At 36.9% G+C, this 14,804-nt stretch overlaps 1 protein-coding gene across 1 annotated transcript; it reads right to left on the bottom strand.

The window, feature by feature from the left end:
• Positions 1 to 10,234: 10,234 nt before the first annotated feature.
• Positions 10,235 to 10,642, bottom strand: LOC105179626. The gene has a single exon (XM_011103269.1). It carries the CDS (start codon positions 10,640 to 10,642, stop codon positions 10,235 to 10,237), a length of 408 nt encoding a protein of 135 aa, XP_011101571.1.
• Between the last annotated feature and the right edge of the window lie 4,162 nt (positions 10,643 to 14,804).

Genomic DNA, 14,804 nt, shown 5'->3' on the forward strand with positions numbered 1-14,804 from the left:
ACAAATCTGTGGGTTCCACCACCAATTCAACAAAATAACCTACAGTCTTGTGTGTGTTTATGTTTTTAACTATGGTTTTGGGCTTGTCCTTTGAGCAAAATACTTTACTTGGGTGTATGTTAATTCACCCTTGTATGTATGAAGCATATAAAAATAAATAAAAAGCTGCTCTTGTCTTCCGGCTCAAATATTTTAGATGCTCCCATTTTTTATTTTGTGCAATTTAAGTTGCTATATTTACTCCATAACGCTATATATATTTATATCTCAATCTAATTCTATTAAATTTTATGATTTACTTCTACACATTCCAACATTTTTGACAAGTTACGAATTCTCTCATTAATGATGGATGTCATATTTTAGGAACAAAAACTAAATTAGTCACTATGTATAGAGATGAAAGTAATTATAATTATCCCAATATATATTAATGTGCTAGTCATCTTGGCTTTCCATCTTTATGTGTATAAAATAAATAATATTTCATGGTTTTAATATCATAAATAAAAATAAAATATATAAACCAATACATCATATTTTATAAAAAAAAAAAATAAAGAAAATAAAACTAATTGAAGGGTACTATTGAGACTACAAAAATATTGTTTTTGCGGTGTCACAAATCGTTGTTTATGAGTGAAAAGGACTTTTTTTGTTATATTAGTAATAAAATAATAGGTTAAATATATTATTCACGATGTCACAAACCATATGTACTCGCATTACCTTTTTAAAGTATGACAGGTATAAAAAATACCCTAGTATTTACCGAAAAAAAAAATGCGCTTCTCACTTAACTCCCTAAAATATACTTTATTAAAACTACATTTATTATTTGGAATTTTACTAAGATTTCATAAAATAATGTTTAAAATTTATAAATTGTTATAAATTATGTAATACAAAAAGAATTTACAAGCCCAATATATGAAAATATCATCTACAAAGCTAATTATTTATGTTAAAGAATACATGTTAATATATAATGCATATAATTTTATAAAAAAGTATGTTATATAACTTAATTTTAAATTTTTATTCAATTACATGTACGAGTATTTAAAATATATCTTATCATTACTAAAAATATTATAGAATATTATAGATTAATTATATTAAAGATTTGTATATTTCACAGCTCATGTATGTATATGGATTCTCGATGCAATATTTAAAATTGTATTGATAATTTATTTTTTTTAAAAAAAGTTAAATACATATAACTAACAAACAAAAATTATGTAAATATTTGAATAATTATGTAAAATATATAAGGATCGTTAAGTTATAGAGTTTTTTTTTTATACTTTTTTGTTATTATTATTTTTTTCTTTTTGTCTCTCTCATATTTTTCTTATTATTAAGTATAGAGTTTATAAAAATTCTATAATAATTATAGAATAAAAAAATTAATATTTATTTTAAATAAAATTGTCTATAATAATTTAAATTATAGTTTAGGGGAATGATTGTAATAGACATATTTTTAGGAGATAACTAATAAGAATGTTTTCGCCATAAATACTTGGTTTATATTATGAGGAGGTATTTTGTTACATTTTATAGTTTAGGGGAAACATACACTTTATGTATAGTTCATAGGTGGAAAATGTCCTAAGAATAATTCTAAACAAGATTATACGTTAGTGATAGTTAAATGTGTAAGCTTACCCAAAGCTCCATAAAAATAATTTTGAAAAATAAAATAAGAATGTTGTGAAATAAGAAGAGGTTGCATTTTAAGAGTGTTCGCATCGATGTAAGCCATAGCTCTTAAATTATGTAGTTTGATGGTAGAATTTTAAACAGTGATTACGTATTTTTTTGCTCTGGAAAGAGATATAGGGCAATCTACCTATACGCACAATCATCTTTGAGAAGAATATAAGCTCCCACCACTTTTTTTGTGAGGGGCCACTGTCTGTTCCAAACTTCTACCTTTTCGACCATTGTCCAAGTGTTCTCTTAGTCAATTTTGCATAATTAGTACTTCTTGTATGCTAAATTGCTTTTTTGGTGCCACAAAAAGGGATATTGTATTTTTGGTTCCATGATTTATGGGTTTTCTTTTTAGATCCCAAAAGGGATAATTTCACTTTTCAAACCCAAATTATAACCCTTTTTTAATTTCAGTATTCCAGGTTTTTAAGTCATCAGACTTGGTATTTAAAGTTTTTAACTTTCATTTGCCTGAGTATCCTCATTAGGTTGATCATTAAGACAAACGGTCAATCCAATTTTGGATGAAAAATTAACGGGGGAGTTTGTCCATATAAGGCCATGTTTGTGATCTAGAAATTCATTATCGCAACAATTGTTATGTGATTGAGCAACAAATATTTGTATGTTTGAAACTTCTCAATTTTTAGAATATTACCGTGTTAAATAATTAGAAAAAAAAATGATGAACACATTGTTTTTTTCATTTTATTATTTTTTTATTTTATAATAATAAGTTGTACATTGTTGTTTGTTTATCTGATTATAAATATAGATATGAATAAAAATTTATATTATAATCACAAATTATAATATAATAAATATGAATAAGTAAATTATTTGTCTATTCCACCATGATCTGGTAAGAGTGATGTTGATTTAATAAAATAAGTTTTAGATTGTGTGCATTGATTTAGTTATTAATAATAAAAATCAATGAAAATAAAGTTTTGGGACTAACTCACAATTTTTTTAACAATTTTGGTACCAAATTTCGTAAATCGTGGGACCATAAAAGGAAACTTCCCTCCTTTGTCCGACCAAAAAAGCAAGTTAATAGTTAAAGATTAACGGAGTTTTGTTACTTGTCATTAAAACTTAACGGAAAAAGACTTTTGGGATTAAATTTATAAATTTTTTAATAGTTTTGGTACCGGAAAAGAAAATCCGTAAACTATGGGACCAAAAATACGAAAATACCATGTTATTGCTAGGATGTTATGGAATATTATGACCAAATTTCTTAGACTTTTGAAATAGTCCAAAATTTAACCCGTAATTATCTATGCTCCCAATGAGCCTATGATGTAGCACCGGACGAACTGTTAGCTAGTTTCAATCATATGAGTTACCAAATTTCTAAAAGAACTAGCACTCTTTGAAGACCTATTAGTCATTATTCTTCCAGGGGGCTTGAAGAGAGGCTTAGCTGCAGCACTCTTCGATGCAACTTCGGTCTTCAATGCAACATGCTAGGATCCAAGTGGAGGTACTGAAGCAATCTGAGGGAAAAATATGGAGGCTCTAGCTTGATTCCCAAAAGTGGCTCTCAACTTGAAAATACTAATGAAACTAACACCTCTTTTAACAACAATTGGTATTGTTGCTCTTAAAGTTTGATCGATTTTTCTAAAATAAAAGAAGTTACTAGTAATCACAATATGAAAAACTAAAAGGAGAGATACATATATTTACTTACATTTATTGAGGCCACAATGTTAGAGAAACCCCCGGTAAACAACAAAATTATTTAATACGAATAATGTGCAGTGGAGTTCAACAACACTCAATGGTTGAAAGATCTGCAAAAAATTCCTAAGACTAAAGGAGGATTAACATCCAAAATAAATATTAGCACTCTAATGCTTAAGTTAGTAAAAAATTTATTGAAAAATGAGTAAGAAAACACTTGAAAATAATGTAATATAAGGTAAAATAATTGAAGTTGAATGATAAAATATTAAAATATAAGATGAAATATGTTTGTAGAGGTGCAAAAATTGAGCAGGAACTCGTAGCCTTGCTGTTGTTCTAGAGTAAAAAGTGTGTGAGAGTAAATGAATAAAGTTACCGTTATGACTCTCATTTTGCTTAGTCGTCTCACCTATTAACAAGAAAATTGTTTAATTAATAAAGGGTATATACAGGACAATAGAAAAATAAGCATTAATTTAAGAAGTAAACTAAAACAATACCTGCAATATGTCTCTTGGTTGATATGATGTGGTTGTGAGAGAAGGTTCACTACGACTCTCAATCTCTTGAATTGCTTGCTCAGCATTTTTGCATTATTTTTTGTGCCTCAAGCTCGGTAATTTGCTTAGGTTCTTGCTATTTGTACAAATTATTTTATTCTCATTCACTCTCTTTCTTATTATCATTGTGATTAGTACTCCACATTTCCTAAGCTTATTCATCGTTTTCTTTCATCCAAATATTCAATGTATGTTTCGATTTCAAAACTCTTCAGAATATGCTTGGGAATAGCTATCGCCTATTCATCTCTCTAAAATCCCCTCTTGCCTTTCACGTTTAACTAACGAAAAATTCTTACCCGGACTCCGCTCGGGCAAACCTTAACCAATCACATTGCAAGTGAATTACACTTGTTATGTAATTGGTGTACAATTTAGGAAAAGTGACCAATCGTAAAGTAAGGATGAGGACCTCCTTCTGTTTTGATTGAATGGCCTTGTTTAGTAAAGCGAAACCTACGAAAAGCAAGGGGGGTAACTGATTTAAGGATCCCACCATTTCACTCTTAGCAAGGGAATGAAAAAGATTTTCTATTTTTATAGTTAGGACATACCTATCCAATGATATTCTAATATGAATAACTTGCTATTCACTTGGTTTTTGGGTAATAATCATTATGTAGAAGAGATGGTCGAGTGGTTTAACGCGTAGAATTGGAATTGCTATATAGATTTTTATTTACCGAGGGTTCGAAATCCCTTTGTTTCTGTAACTTCACCTAATTAACTATAATCGAAGCCATACCCAATCCAAAAAGGGTGTTATCCAAATTCAAGTAATTGTAGTAAAACATGACCTGTTGACCCTTTGGCTCTTTCGGCTATATGAACGTATTTAATTCATTTTGTTGTGTAAGACAAATGCAACTTTTTTCTGAAATTCTATGAGATTGAAGATCCCAAGTTCTTTTACTCTATTTAGAAAGTTTTTTCCGCCAGACGACTCGTAGGAGGTGAGAAGGGCCCTTACTCCATCCCACACAGTGTATTACTATCAGCCCTACTAGGCAACATCTACCTACACAAGCTCGATCAAGACATAGGGAGGATCTGAGATAAGTACAAAATTCTGATTTTTTAGAGAATTAGATTGGTTTATTAAGGACAGATTGTATTGATGACCAAGAAAACTCTGGAGAAAAAGCAAGCTTCAACGCTCGCAAGACAAGAGAGTCATCATTGTGGTGGAGCTTCCATGAATTTGCTGATGTAGCAATCCAAGTTGTAATTTTTAATTGCAATCATGGTTTTTTTATCTTTAAGGGTTGACAATTTTGGTCTTCTAACTTTGGATGTAGCGCTTTTAGTCCTCCATCTTAAAAATTATAGTGATTTTGGTCCTCAAGCTAGCCAAATTATTGAATATTTTCCCTTTTATGAGAAAAGTTCAATAGTCATATTATATGCTTCTAATCAAACTCAATGTGTTTCTAAAATAACATCAAGCCTTGATAAACTTCATATCTTGGTTTGACTGCCTTGCTACTAGGTATTCTAAGCCCTTGGGTTTACAAACTTCTTTCAACTACACTACCGCAATAGATAATTTATAAGTACTTGACTTGTTCAGCAACAAATGAGGTGCTAAGACTATTTAGCTTGGAACCATCTATTGTATTAGTATGGTTGGATGAAGTCCATAAAATCAAGGGTTGCAACTGGTGGCTAGGTGGTCAAACTAAGGTATGAAGTTTATGAAGGATTAATTGTAATTCGAAAACGTATTGTGCTTGATTTAGAGCATATGATAGGACTATTAAGCTTTTGTCATAAAATGTCAGAATGATCACTAATTTTGCTCAAAGGCCATAATCGCTACTATTTTGAAAGACAGAAGACTAAAATGGCTATATCAAAAGTTCAAGGACCAAAATTGCCAACCTTTTCAAAATATAGGACCAACATTGCAATTAAAATTACAATTTAGCGTGCCACATCATCAAATCCACCGAAAGCCTCAATTAGATATTGACATGACTGATGACGTGGAGTTCTCCGGTCAAATCAGCCAGAAAGGACTAAAATTTTCCTAATATTTGAAAATTATAAAACCAAATTATAAAGTGTAATTTGAATAGGATCAAAATTGTCACTCCCTAACTTTGAATTTTTCCAGCAAACTTATAATTCATATCTATTTATACTTAATCTACGAAAGCAGCAATGGAAAATGATGGTTTCTTTATTTCTATATTGCATGAAACTGACGAGAAATTATATTTATATGTTTAATAATTATAATAATTAACATGACACTGACGATGTTAATGATTATATATAGCTAGTAAAGATTACAATATAATATAATCATGTCCAGAATGAATGTTCCTTTAAATGCTAAAAATAAATACTTTGGTCTAAATCATGCAAGATAGTATGCATGCATCAATAAGTGGGTACAGATGAGTTCTATTTTATTTAAGTTTATTATAATTTATTGTATGATTTTTTACTATATTCACGTATTAATGAATATATATTATTTGTTTGTTTAATTTATTAAAATATTAATATAATTATATAATCGTTACTTTCATAGAAAATAAATAAGAAAAGAAAAGAATATATATAATTTAATTTAAAAACCCATTTCTGTTTTATATATGTTGTTTTTTTTTTTTTTTTTTGGAGAATTTTTTTTTTTTTTTTTTGGCAAAAGTCGCCTGTGCCTAGGCGGGGGGTTTGGTGGACCCCTACCTGTTTATTAATTCGAAAAAATTATAGAGTGTACAATTGAAAAGCGGTAAACAAGGAGTACTTACTCCCTTTACAGTTAAAGAAAATTCTAATCTATGTGCAACATCAGTGATTAACACTAAAAAAAATACAACACAATTCTATTGAGCCTAGATAACAAGTAGAATTTGGCTTGTAGACATGCCCATCCCACTAGTGCAACTGCGTAGTGCCCTCGCTAATCTCTCCCCAATGCCCGATCGCAAGCTCACCGGCGAAGGTATGGAGTGCCCATTTTATCAAGTCGGATAATGCCTCGCAGTACTCCCGTAATGTCCTCCTCATACATAACTCGAGTCAACTGGCGAGAAGCGGCATCCTTCGCAAGATGATCAGCCGCTCCATTAGCCTCTCGAAAAATATGTCGTACGTCCGATCCTAATTCCTGTTGGAGCTGCACAATGCGCATGATCAAATGTTGCACCTCCCATATCCCAAATGCCCTAGACTGTAAGAGTTGGAGAACGACTGTAGCATCCACCTCAACCACTATGGGTGCTAAACTATGTGCTCGAGCTAGCTCTAAACCTCGCCAGACAGCAGTAAGCTCTGAGACCACACTAGTGGCTGTGCCCAAAGCGAACTGGTATGCCAAACGCACCTGTCCATTTGCATCCCGAATAATGCCTGCCGCTGCTGCGGGCCCGGGATTTCCGAGCGATGACCCATCCGAATTAAGTTTGAACCACGGCAGTGAGGGGTTACTCCAACGCACCACTTTGGGTGCCTGAGGCACTATCGGCCTGAAGCAGAACCCCATAGCCAATGCCCGGTGCAAGTCACCCTTCCACTGTATGCTCGTCATGATCCGAGCCGCATACAACGTGCGAAGGTGGCGCTGAACCTCCAATATGGTGCCCGTGGCCGTAAAATGTGCCCCATGATATTTTGCAGCATTGCACTGCGTCCAAGTAGACCATAGAATTAGAAATGGGACCAAAGTGCGAACATGCAAATCTGAGTGAAACGGGGTAGAGTATCGCCAAAAATGCACCATATGAAACAGGTCTCCGATTTCACACAGCTGAAGCCCAAATACGTTAGCAAAGTGCAGCCACACATCCCGAACTACTGCCCCTTCTACAAAGAGATGAGAGATGCTCTCCTCTGCCTCACAACATTGACATTTTGATGCGAAACTAACGCCCTTTCGCTTCATGTGTTCATCCACTGGTATCAAATCCTGGAAAAGCCGCCACAAAAAGACGGACAATGTTGGCCTCAAGGATCGGTGCCATATATCTGTAAAGAGTTGCCGCCGAGGAGACGCCACTCGAATGGCCTCCCAGGCCGATGCTGGAAAATGTCCCATTACTCGTCGCGGTCCACACAATTTTGTCCCTCTATCCCGCTGCAATAGGAATTCGGCAGATAATATGCGCGATCTGTGGCGGGACTATCCTGAAAATTTTGGGAACATTCCATTCTCCTTCATGCCAATAATAACATATCGGCTCCATAGTGCCCCTTGAACGAGCTGGGCTAGAGGCTTCTCACCAAACCAATTATCATGCCAGAAAGATACTGCGCCTTGGCCCAAAGTCCAGAAGATTAGAGGTTCTGCCACATCCCTGATCCGACAGAAGCGATGCCAAACAGAGGAATGATTGCGATTATACGGCACATGAGTAGGGTGAAGAGTCCTACAATAGCGATCATGCAAGTATTCCGACCACAAGGATGATTTAAGCCTAAATCGCCACCAAAGCTTCATCGAAAAAGTCCTAACATACTCTGCCAAACTCCGAATAGCCAAACCACCTTCTGCTACTGGTCTACACATCTTATCCCATGAACACCAATGAATATGCCGGCGGCCATTGTACGAGCCCCAAAAGAAACCTTTGAATATGCGCTCAATGGTTATCAAGACATATTTAGGTGGATGGATTACTTGAAGCAGATGTAAAGGCATAGCCTGCAACACACTTCGAATCAAGGCTAGCCTCCCTCCATGGGATAGATTCGTCATCGCCCACCCCTGTAGCATGTCACGTATTCTGGAAATGAGCGAATGAAATAAACATGCCTTCCGATTACCCTTGTACAAAGGGACACCCAAATATGTGACTGGGAGATATTTCAGCTGGTAACCCATAACGTATTGTACCTCTTGTAATTGTGACGATGGTACCTGCCGGCTCAGAATAAAAGAACTCTTTGCGTTATTTATCTGTTGTCCGGGCACTCGCTCATATGCGTGGAGAAAATCACGGAGTAATTGCATGTGCTGCCTGCAGATGTTAGCAAAGATCATCATATCATCGGCATATGCTTGGTGAGATACCCGAACCCGACCCGGTGATTGGTAATACATCGTTGGGTGCGCCACAAAAAGCCTATTCAGTCCCTGAGATAAGTAATCAGCAGCAAGCACAAATAACGCCTGGGATAATGGATCCCCCTGCCGCAAGCCGCGTGTCGAATGAAAGAATCCAGCGTGCTCTCCATTCACTAGGACTGAGAACTAACAGTTTGATACAGCATTAACCACCAAGTCAATCTAATGCTGCGGGAAGCCCTTTAGTCGCAAGACCTGAAAGAGGAACTCCCAGTTAACCCGATCATAAGCCTTGGCCATATCAAGCTTAAAAATAACATTCGCCTCCGACCGGCGCGACTCCAATGAGTAAACTAATTCTTGCGCCAAAAGGACATTATCACTCAACAATCGTCCCGGGACAAACCCACTCTGGGATGGGGATAACACCTTCGGCAAGACATGCCCAAGTCTGATGGACATCAACTTCGTGCAGATCTTATTCGAAACATTACATAAACTTATCGGCCGATATTCACTCCAAGAAACTAGGCTGGCGGTCTTTGGAATAAGAGAGATGGTAGTAGCTGTGAAACTCTTCGACATAGCTATACCACGGAAAAACTCAGATACTGCACAGAAAACATCCTCTGAGACGAGATCACAACAGGTATGATAGAAAATCGCCCCAAATCCATCTGGTCCTGCAACACTCTCCGGCTCAATGCAGAAAACTGCCTCCCGAACCACTGCCATCGTCGGCATGGCACACAAGAAACACCTGTCCTCATCTATCAAGCCATCCTCTAGGCAATCTCGATCCATCTCGTCGGGAAACGCTGGCTCTGCGGATAGGAGCTGCTCAAAGAAAGAAGCCGCCGATCTATTAATTTCTACTGGATCAGTTAAAACCTCCCCCTCATGTTGTATCTCAAAGATCGTGCCACGAAACCTCCTCTTCTGAACTAAAGAGTGGAAGTATCTCGTGTTTCGCTCCCCATCTTTAGCCCATTTCATCCCGGTATTTTGTTTCCAAAATGTCTCCTCTTGGGTCAACACCCGAACCAACACTGCCGAGCACCGACTCCGCTCCACAAGCGTGCGATCACAAGCCGACTCCGCTCCACAAGCGTGCGATCACAAGGATCAATATCATATGCCTCATCAGCCTCCTTGAGATCTCACTCTGCCGCTGCAACCCTATCAAACACATTCCCAAAGACTGTTCTGTTCCATTCCTTCAGACAGTGCTTCCAGCGAGTCAATTTCTGCTGAAGGCGAACCATACCACTCCCGATCGTTGGGTATTGCCAATTCCGACGAACATCTGCTGAAGGCGAACCATACCACTCCCGATCGTTGGGTATTGCCAATTCCGACGAACAACCTCAAGAAATTCCAGATGCATGATCCACATGTGTTGAAACCGAAAAGATGATGCCTTTTGCGTCACAATAGTCTCTGCAACAACCAATAATCCATGATGATCCGATTTGGAGAGCTCAAGATGAGTAACTTGTGTTTTCGAAAATACGTCCATCCAACTATCAGTCACCAGGACCCGATCTAGACATTGTCGCAATCGACGACTATACCAGGTGTAAGGGCTCCCAGTATAACCGGCATCTGTAAGGGCACAGTCCGCAATCATGTCATGGAAATCCAACATTGCGATACCACTCGGGGCAGCGCCCCCGACCGTTCCTCTGGGCAGAGGACAGTATTGAAATCCCCTCCCACAATCCAAGCGAAGAGCCAACCGATATCAATCGAAGGCCAACCCAAAGATCTCGCTGCTCCACCATATCACATTTAGCATATACCGTTGTAACAAACAACGGTTTCGGCCACTTATTTGATTCCAAGTGGAGGTGCAGAAACTGCTCATGATCGATCAAAACTCAACACTGTACCTCCGGTCCCCAGAAATACCATATTTGATTCACACAATTCGAAACCACCTCCTTAAATTCCAGCCCCCTCGCCATAAACCTTCCCTAAAGGGAGATCATAGGCCCCATGATCGCCAAGAAATCCAGGTGATGTTATTTTCTGACCCGATTCAAGACCCTCTGTGTAGGATCATTTCCAATTCCCCAAACGTTCCAAAATAATCTTTTCATCGATCAAGGGAGAGTAGATCATATAGTACTCCTCGTGACGATCCTACGGGGTGGGGAGACTGTCTTCCCACGATCTGGCGAAGCAGAATGATCTGTAGGTGCATCTCCCATGGACCGACCTCGCCGATGGCGTGCCAACCTCCTAGAGACATCCTCCTCATCCCTCTGAATAACGCCCTCCACCGTCGGGCCTAAAGCCTCATCATTTGTCACTGTAGCACAGTTAGGCAACTCGTGATCTACTGTATTTACCAGAACCTGGCAACTCGCAAGGCAAACTCGCTGTTTGGAATGCTGGCACAACACATGTACCTACCTGCTCATCGTCTGGCCTCGTGTCAGACTCTCCCAACTCAGGAACCTTTGGCAGTACCTCCGGAACCGCCGTCTCCTTCCCATTCCTAGAATGACGCTTATCTTTCAGTGTAGCGTGTGAGTCAACCACTTTATTGACATGACTATCTTTCACCATCCCATCATCCTCATCTTCCGGCAAGTGCACCACTTCTTCCACCTCTGTTTTGGACTCGTCTTTTTGAGGCGCAGCTTCCTGCAATTCACCCTCCGCCGCCTTAGAGCCACTAGTACTAGCCCCAAGGCGAGACTGGGTCGCACTATCATCAAAAGCCACACGCTTACCTTTACGGCGATCTCTCAAATTCTTTTGAGCCCGCAATGCATACAATTTCACCCGAAGATCCTCCTGATCAGGGATAGCCGGTGGAGAATCATCTTTATTTGCAGGCCTAACCGGTGGGGCCTTTGATCTGTGCTTCTCATAGCACTCATCTTCATCACGTCCTAAGTGCTTGCAAGCCCCACAATACTTAGGCAGCCGCTCGTAAATTACAGGCTGGATGATCACTTCTGTCCCAATCCCGAGCCCGATTTCCGTCTGTAGTGGCTCAAGTAAGTTAATCTCAACGCAAACCCGTGCCACACTAGGTCGTACCAAAGTCGTTGTAGATACATCCGTCCTGAGAGGTGTCCCCAACATACGGGCAATGCTAAACAATGCCTCCCGATCAAAAAACTGGATCGGCAACTCTAGCAAACGAACCCACACTAGAACAATAGGCGACTCTTCCCTTGGATTAAATGTGGGTGTCCATTTAAAGACACGCATAGGAAATCCTTCTACAAACCAAGTAGATTTAATCCAGAGTTTAGTATAATCCTCCTCCAATGCAAATTTGATGAAGACATGCCGGACATTAATGGCCCCAACAGAGAAATCCCCACGAAATCCCTGGGCCAGCATCCAACGTCGAAGATTTTGCATGGATGGATAGCCATGCGAGAATTTCCCTACCAAGGCATAACGAAATGGTAGGGATAATCGAGAAATTTCATCGGATGAAAACCTCAGCACCTTCATTCCCTGATCCCGAGAAAGAACACCCATCGGGCGGAATGAAGATGTCTCAAAAGATACCGGTGGTGGTGGAGGATGCACAGCTGCACAGGCAACCGCATCACAATAAGACCGCACTGGGGGCGACAAACCCCCTGCCGTAGCAAACATACTACCAATACACAGTCAGCCGCCAGTCAACAGCCCAAACCTCGTCAAAAACTCCGATGATCAACAACACAAAATCTGACGAAATTCAGCAAATACAGCAGCAGAGAAATTGCAGAAATCCGACGAATTACAGCAGTAAAAATCAACAAACAGCGCAGCAAAATCCGACGGAATTCAGACGAGCAAATCCAGAAAAATGGCACCGATTCACAGCGAAATTGCAGCAACAACCGTGAAAGAACAGCGCAGCAGCAGAGAAGGAAATCCGACCAAATACAATATCAAGCAGCAAAATTCATCAAATTCCAGCAACAAATCAGCAGCCAAAATCAGCAAGAATGCAGCAGAATATTCGCAGAAGAACCGCAGCAAACAAGAATGCAGCAGAAAATTCAAGTCCCACGAACAAACAGCAGCAAAATTCAGCGAACGCAGCAGAAAATTCGTTGAAATCCAACTAACGAACAGCAGCAAAATTCAGCGAACGCAGCAGAAAATTCGCTGAAATCCGACTAACGAACAACAGCAAAATTCAGCGAACGCTGCACAAAATTCGCTGAAATCCGACTAACGAACAACAGCAAAATTTAGCAAGAACGCAGCAGAGAATACGCAGAAGTCCGACGAACAAACAGCAACAAAATTCAGCAAGAACGCAGCAGAAAATTCACAGAAATCCGACGATCAAACAGCAGCAAAATTAATATGTTTTATATATGTTTGGCGTTATTAATTTCACCTACCCTAATAGGTAATTTTGCCTAAATCTCATCTTGCATAACTCATATCAATCTTAAAGTAAAAGAATGTATGCATATGATATATATTGGATATTCAATCAAACATAATTTATGTTTGCTGATATTTGGATTGATGGGCTTAGATTGGAGCGAAGAATTTCAAACAACTTCATATTAAAAGATTTTGAAATTTATTAATGTTAAAAAACATAGATTGAAATGAAAGTTGAATAATTTAAAATCTTATGAATTTTGATTTATCCAAATAAATTCGGAAAATTTGTTGTTAGAAATTGAAATTCATAATCTAAATTTTAATAATGTAAAATATAAGTGTTTTACATAGTATGGAAAGTGGTCCAACCCCCATATTCATAAAAGTTCTTTTATTATTACGAGTAAGTGTAGCGTATTTTATATACGTGCATAATTTTTAAAAATGAATGAAAATAAAATATTTATATAAACTATGTTATTAATTTTTAGAATTTAGAAAAGCATTTAAAAATCTATATTAAGATAATTAATTAATATAAATATTTTGATTTATAAAGAAATTGACAAATGAAGATAATAAATATTTATGTAGGAGAGTAAAAAAATAGCATGAAAGAAAATAACCACCAAAAAGTAGTTGTGAAAGAAGTTAAGAAATAATTAATTAATTAATTTAAAATTTTAAAAATAAATAACATGTCGAAATTAAGTTAAACACCAAAAGGGTGCTCTCACTTAATATATAGTATAGGTAAACTACTATAAAAATATAAAATTATATTTTTTTTTCAAAAGTTTGGAAATCCATTTATACCCCTTTTCAGAATTCAATTTGTTTACAACTGTGCTCCTCTGGTTAGGGTTTGGACAAAAAATGTTCACTTCGTCAAAAACAAAAGAAAACCAAAAAAAGACTTCTAATTTAATTTCCATTCAACATTTCGTCTAAATTATTGATAATATTGTTGTTTTCTTGCTTCAACAACGGATATGTTTTATCAAAAGACAATAATTCGATAATATCTTTTCATGTTAAGTATATTATATTTACCCTCTTATAAATATTAAAATATATTACTAGCTAGGATATGTTTGTTAATAAATTATATAGAATGTTGAATGAGAAATAAAATTAAAAAATTTATATAAATTTTTATTGAAATCACCACTTCATTCAAACCCGGCCTAATGAAAAGGATACAACTATAAATAAAATATTCTTGGCGCGGGTGCAAGTGTACATAATTTTAGAAGTTTTTAAAAATCAAGTATAATTAAATTTTAAAGGGGTCCAAATGTAATTAATGCTTTTATGTAATTACAATAAACAATAACACATCAATAATGTACATTAGGGCCCATATATATGTAATATTATAAATTACGAAAGCACTCCTAATAATATTTTTTATGGGTCAAAATATATCGTACCTATGATGGAACTCT

This window comes from Sesamum indicum, unplaced genomic scaffold (genome assembly GCF_000512975.1).
Source record: "Sesamum indicum cultivar Zhongzhi No. 13 unplaced genomic scaffold, S_indicum_v1.0 scaffold00183, whole genome shotgun sequence".
In the NCBI taxonomy this organism is placed as follows: Eukaryota; Viridiplantae; Streptophyta; class Magnoliopsida; order Lamiales; family Pedaliaceae; genus Sesamum; species Sesamum indicum.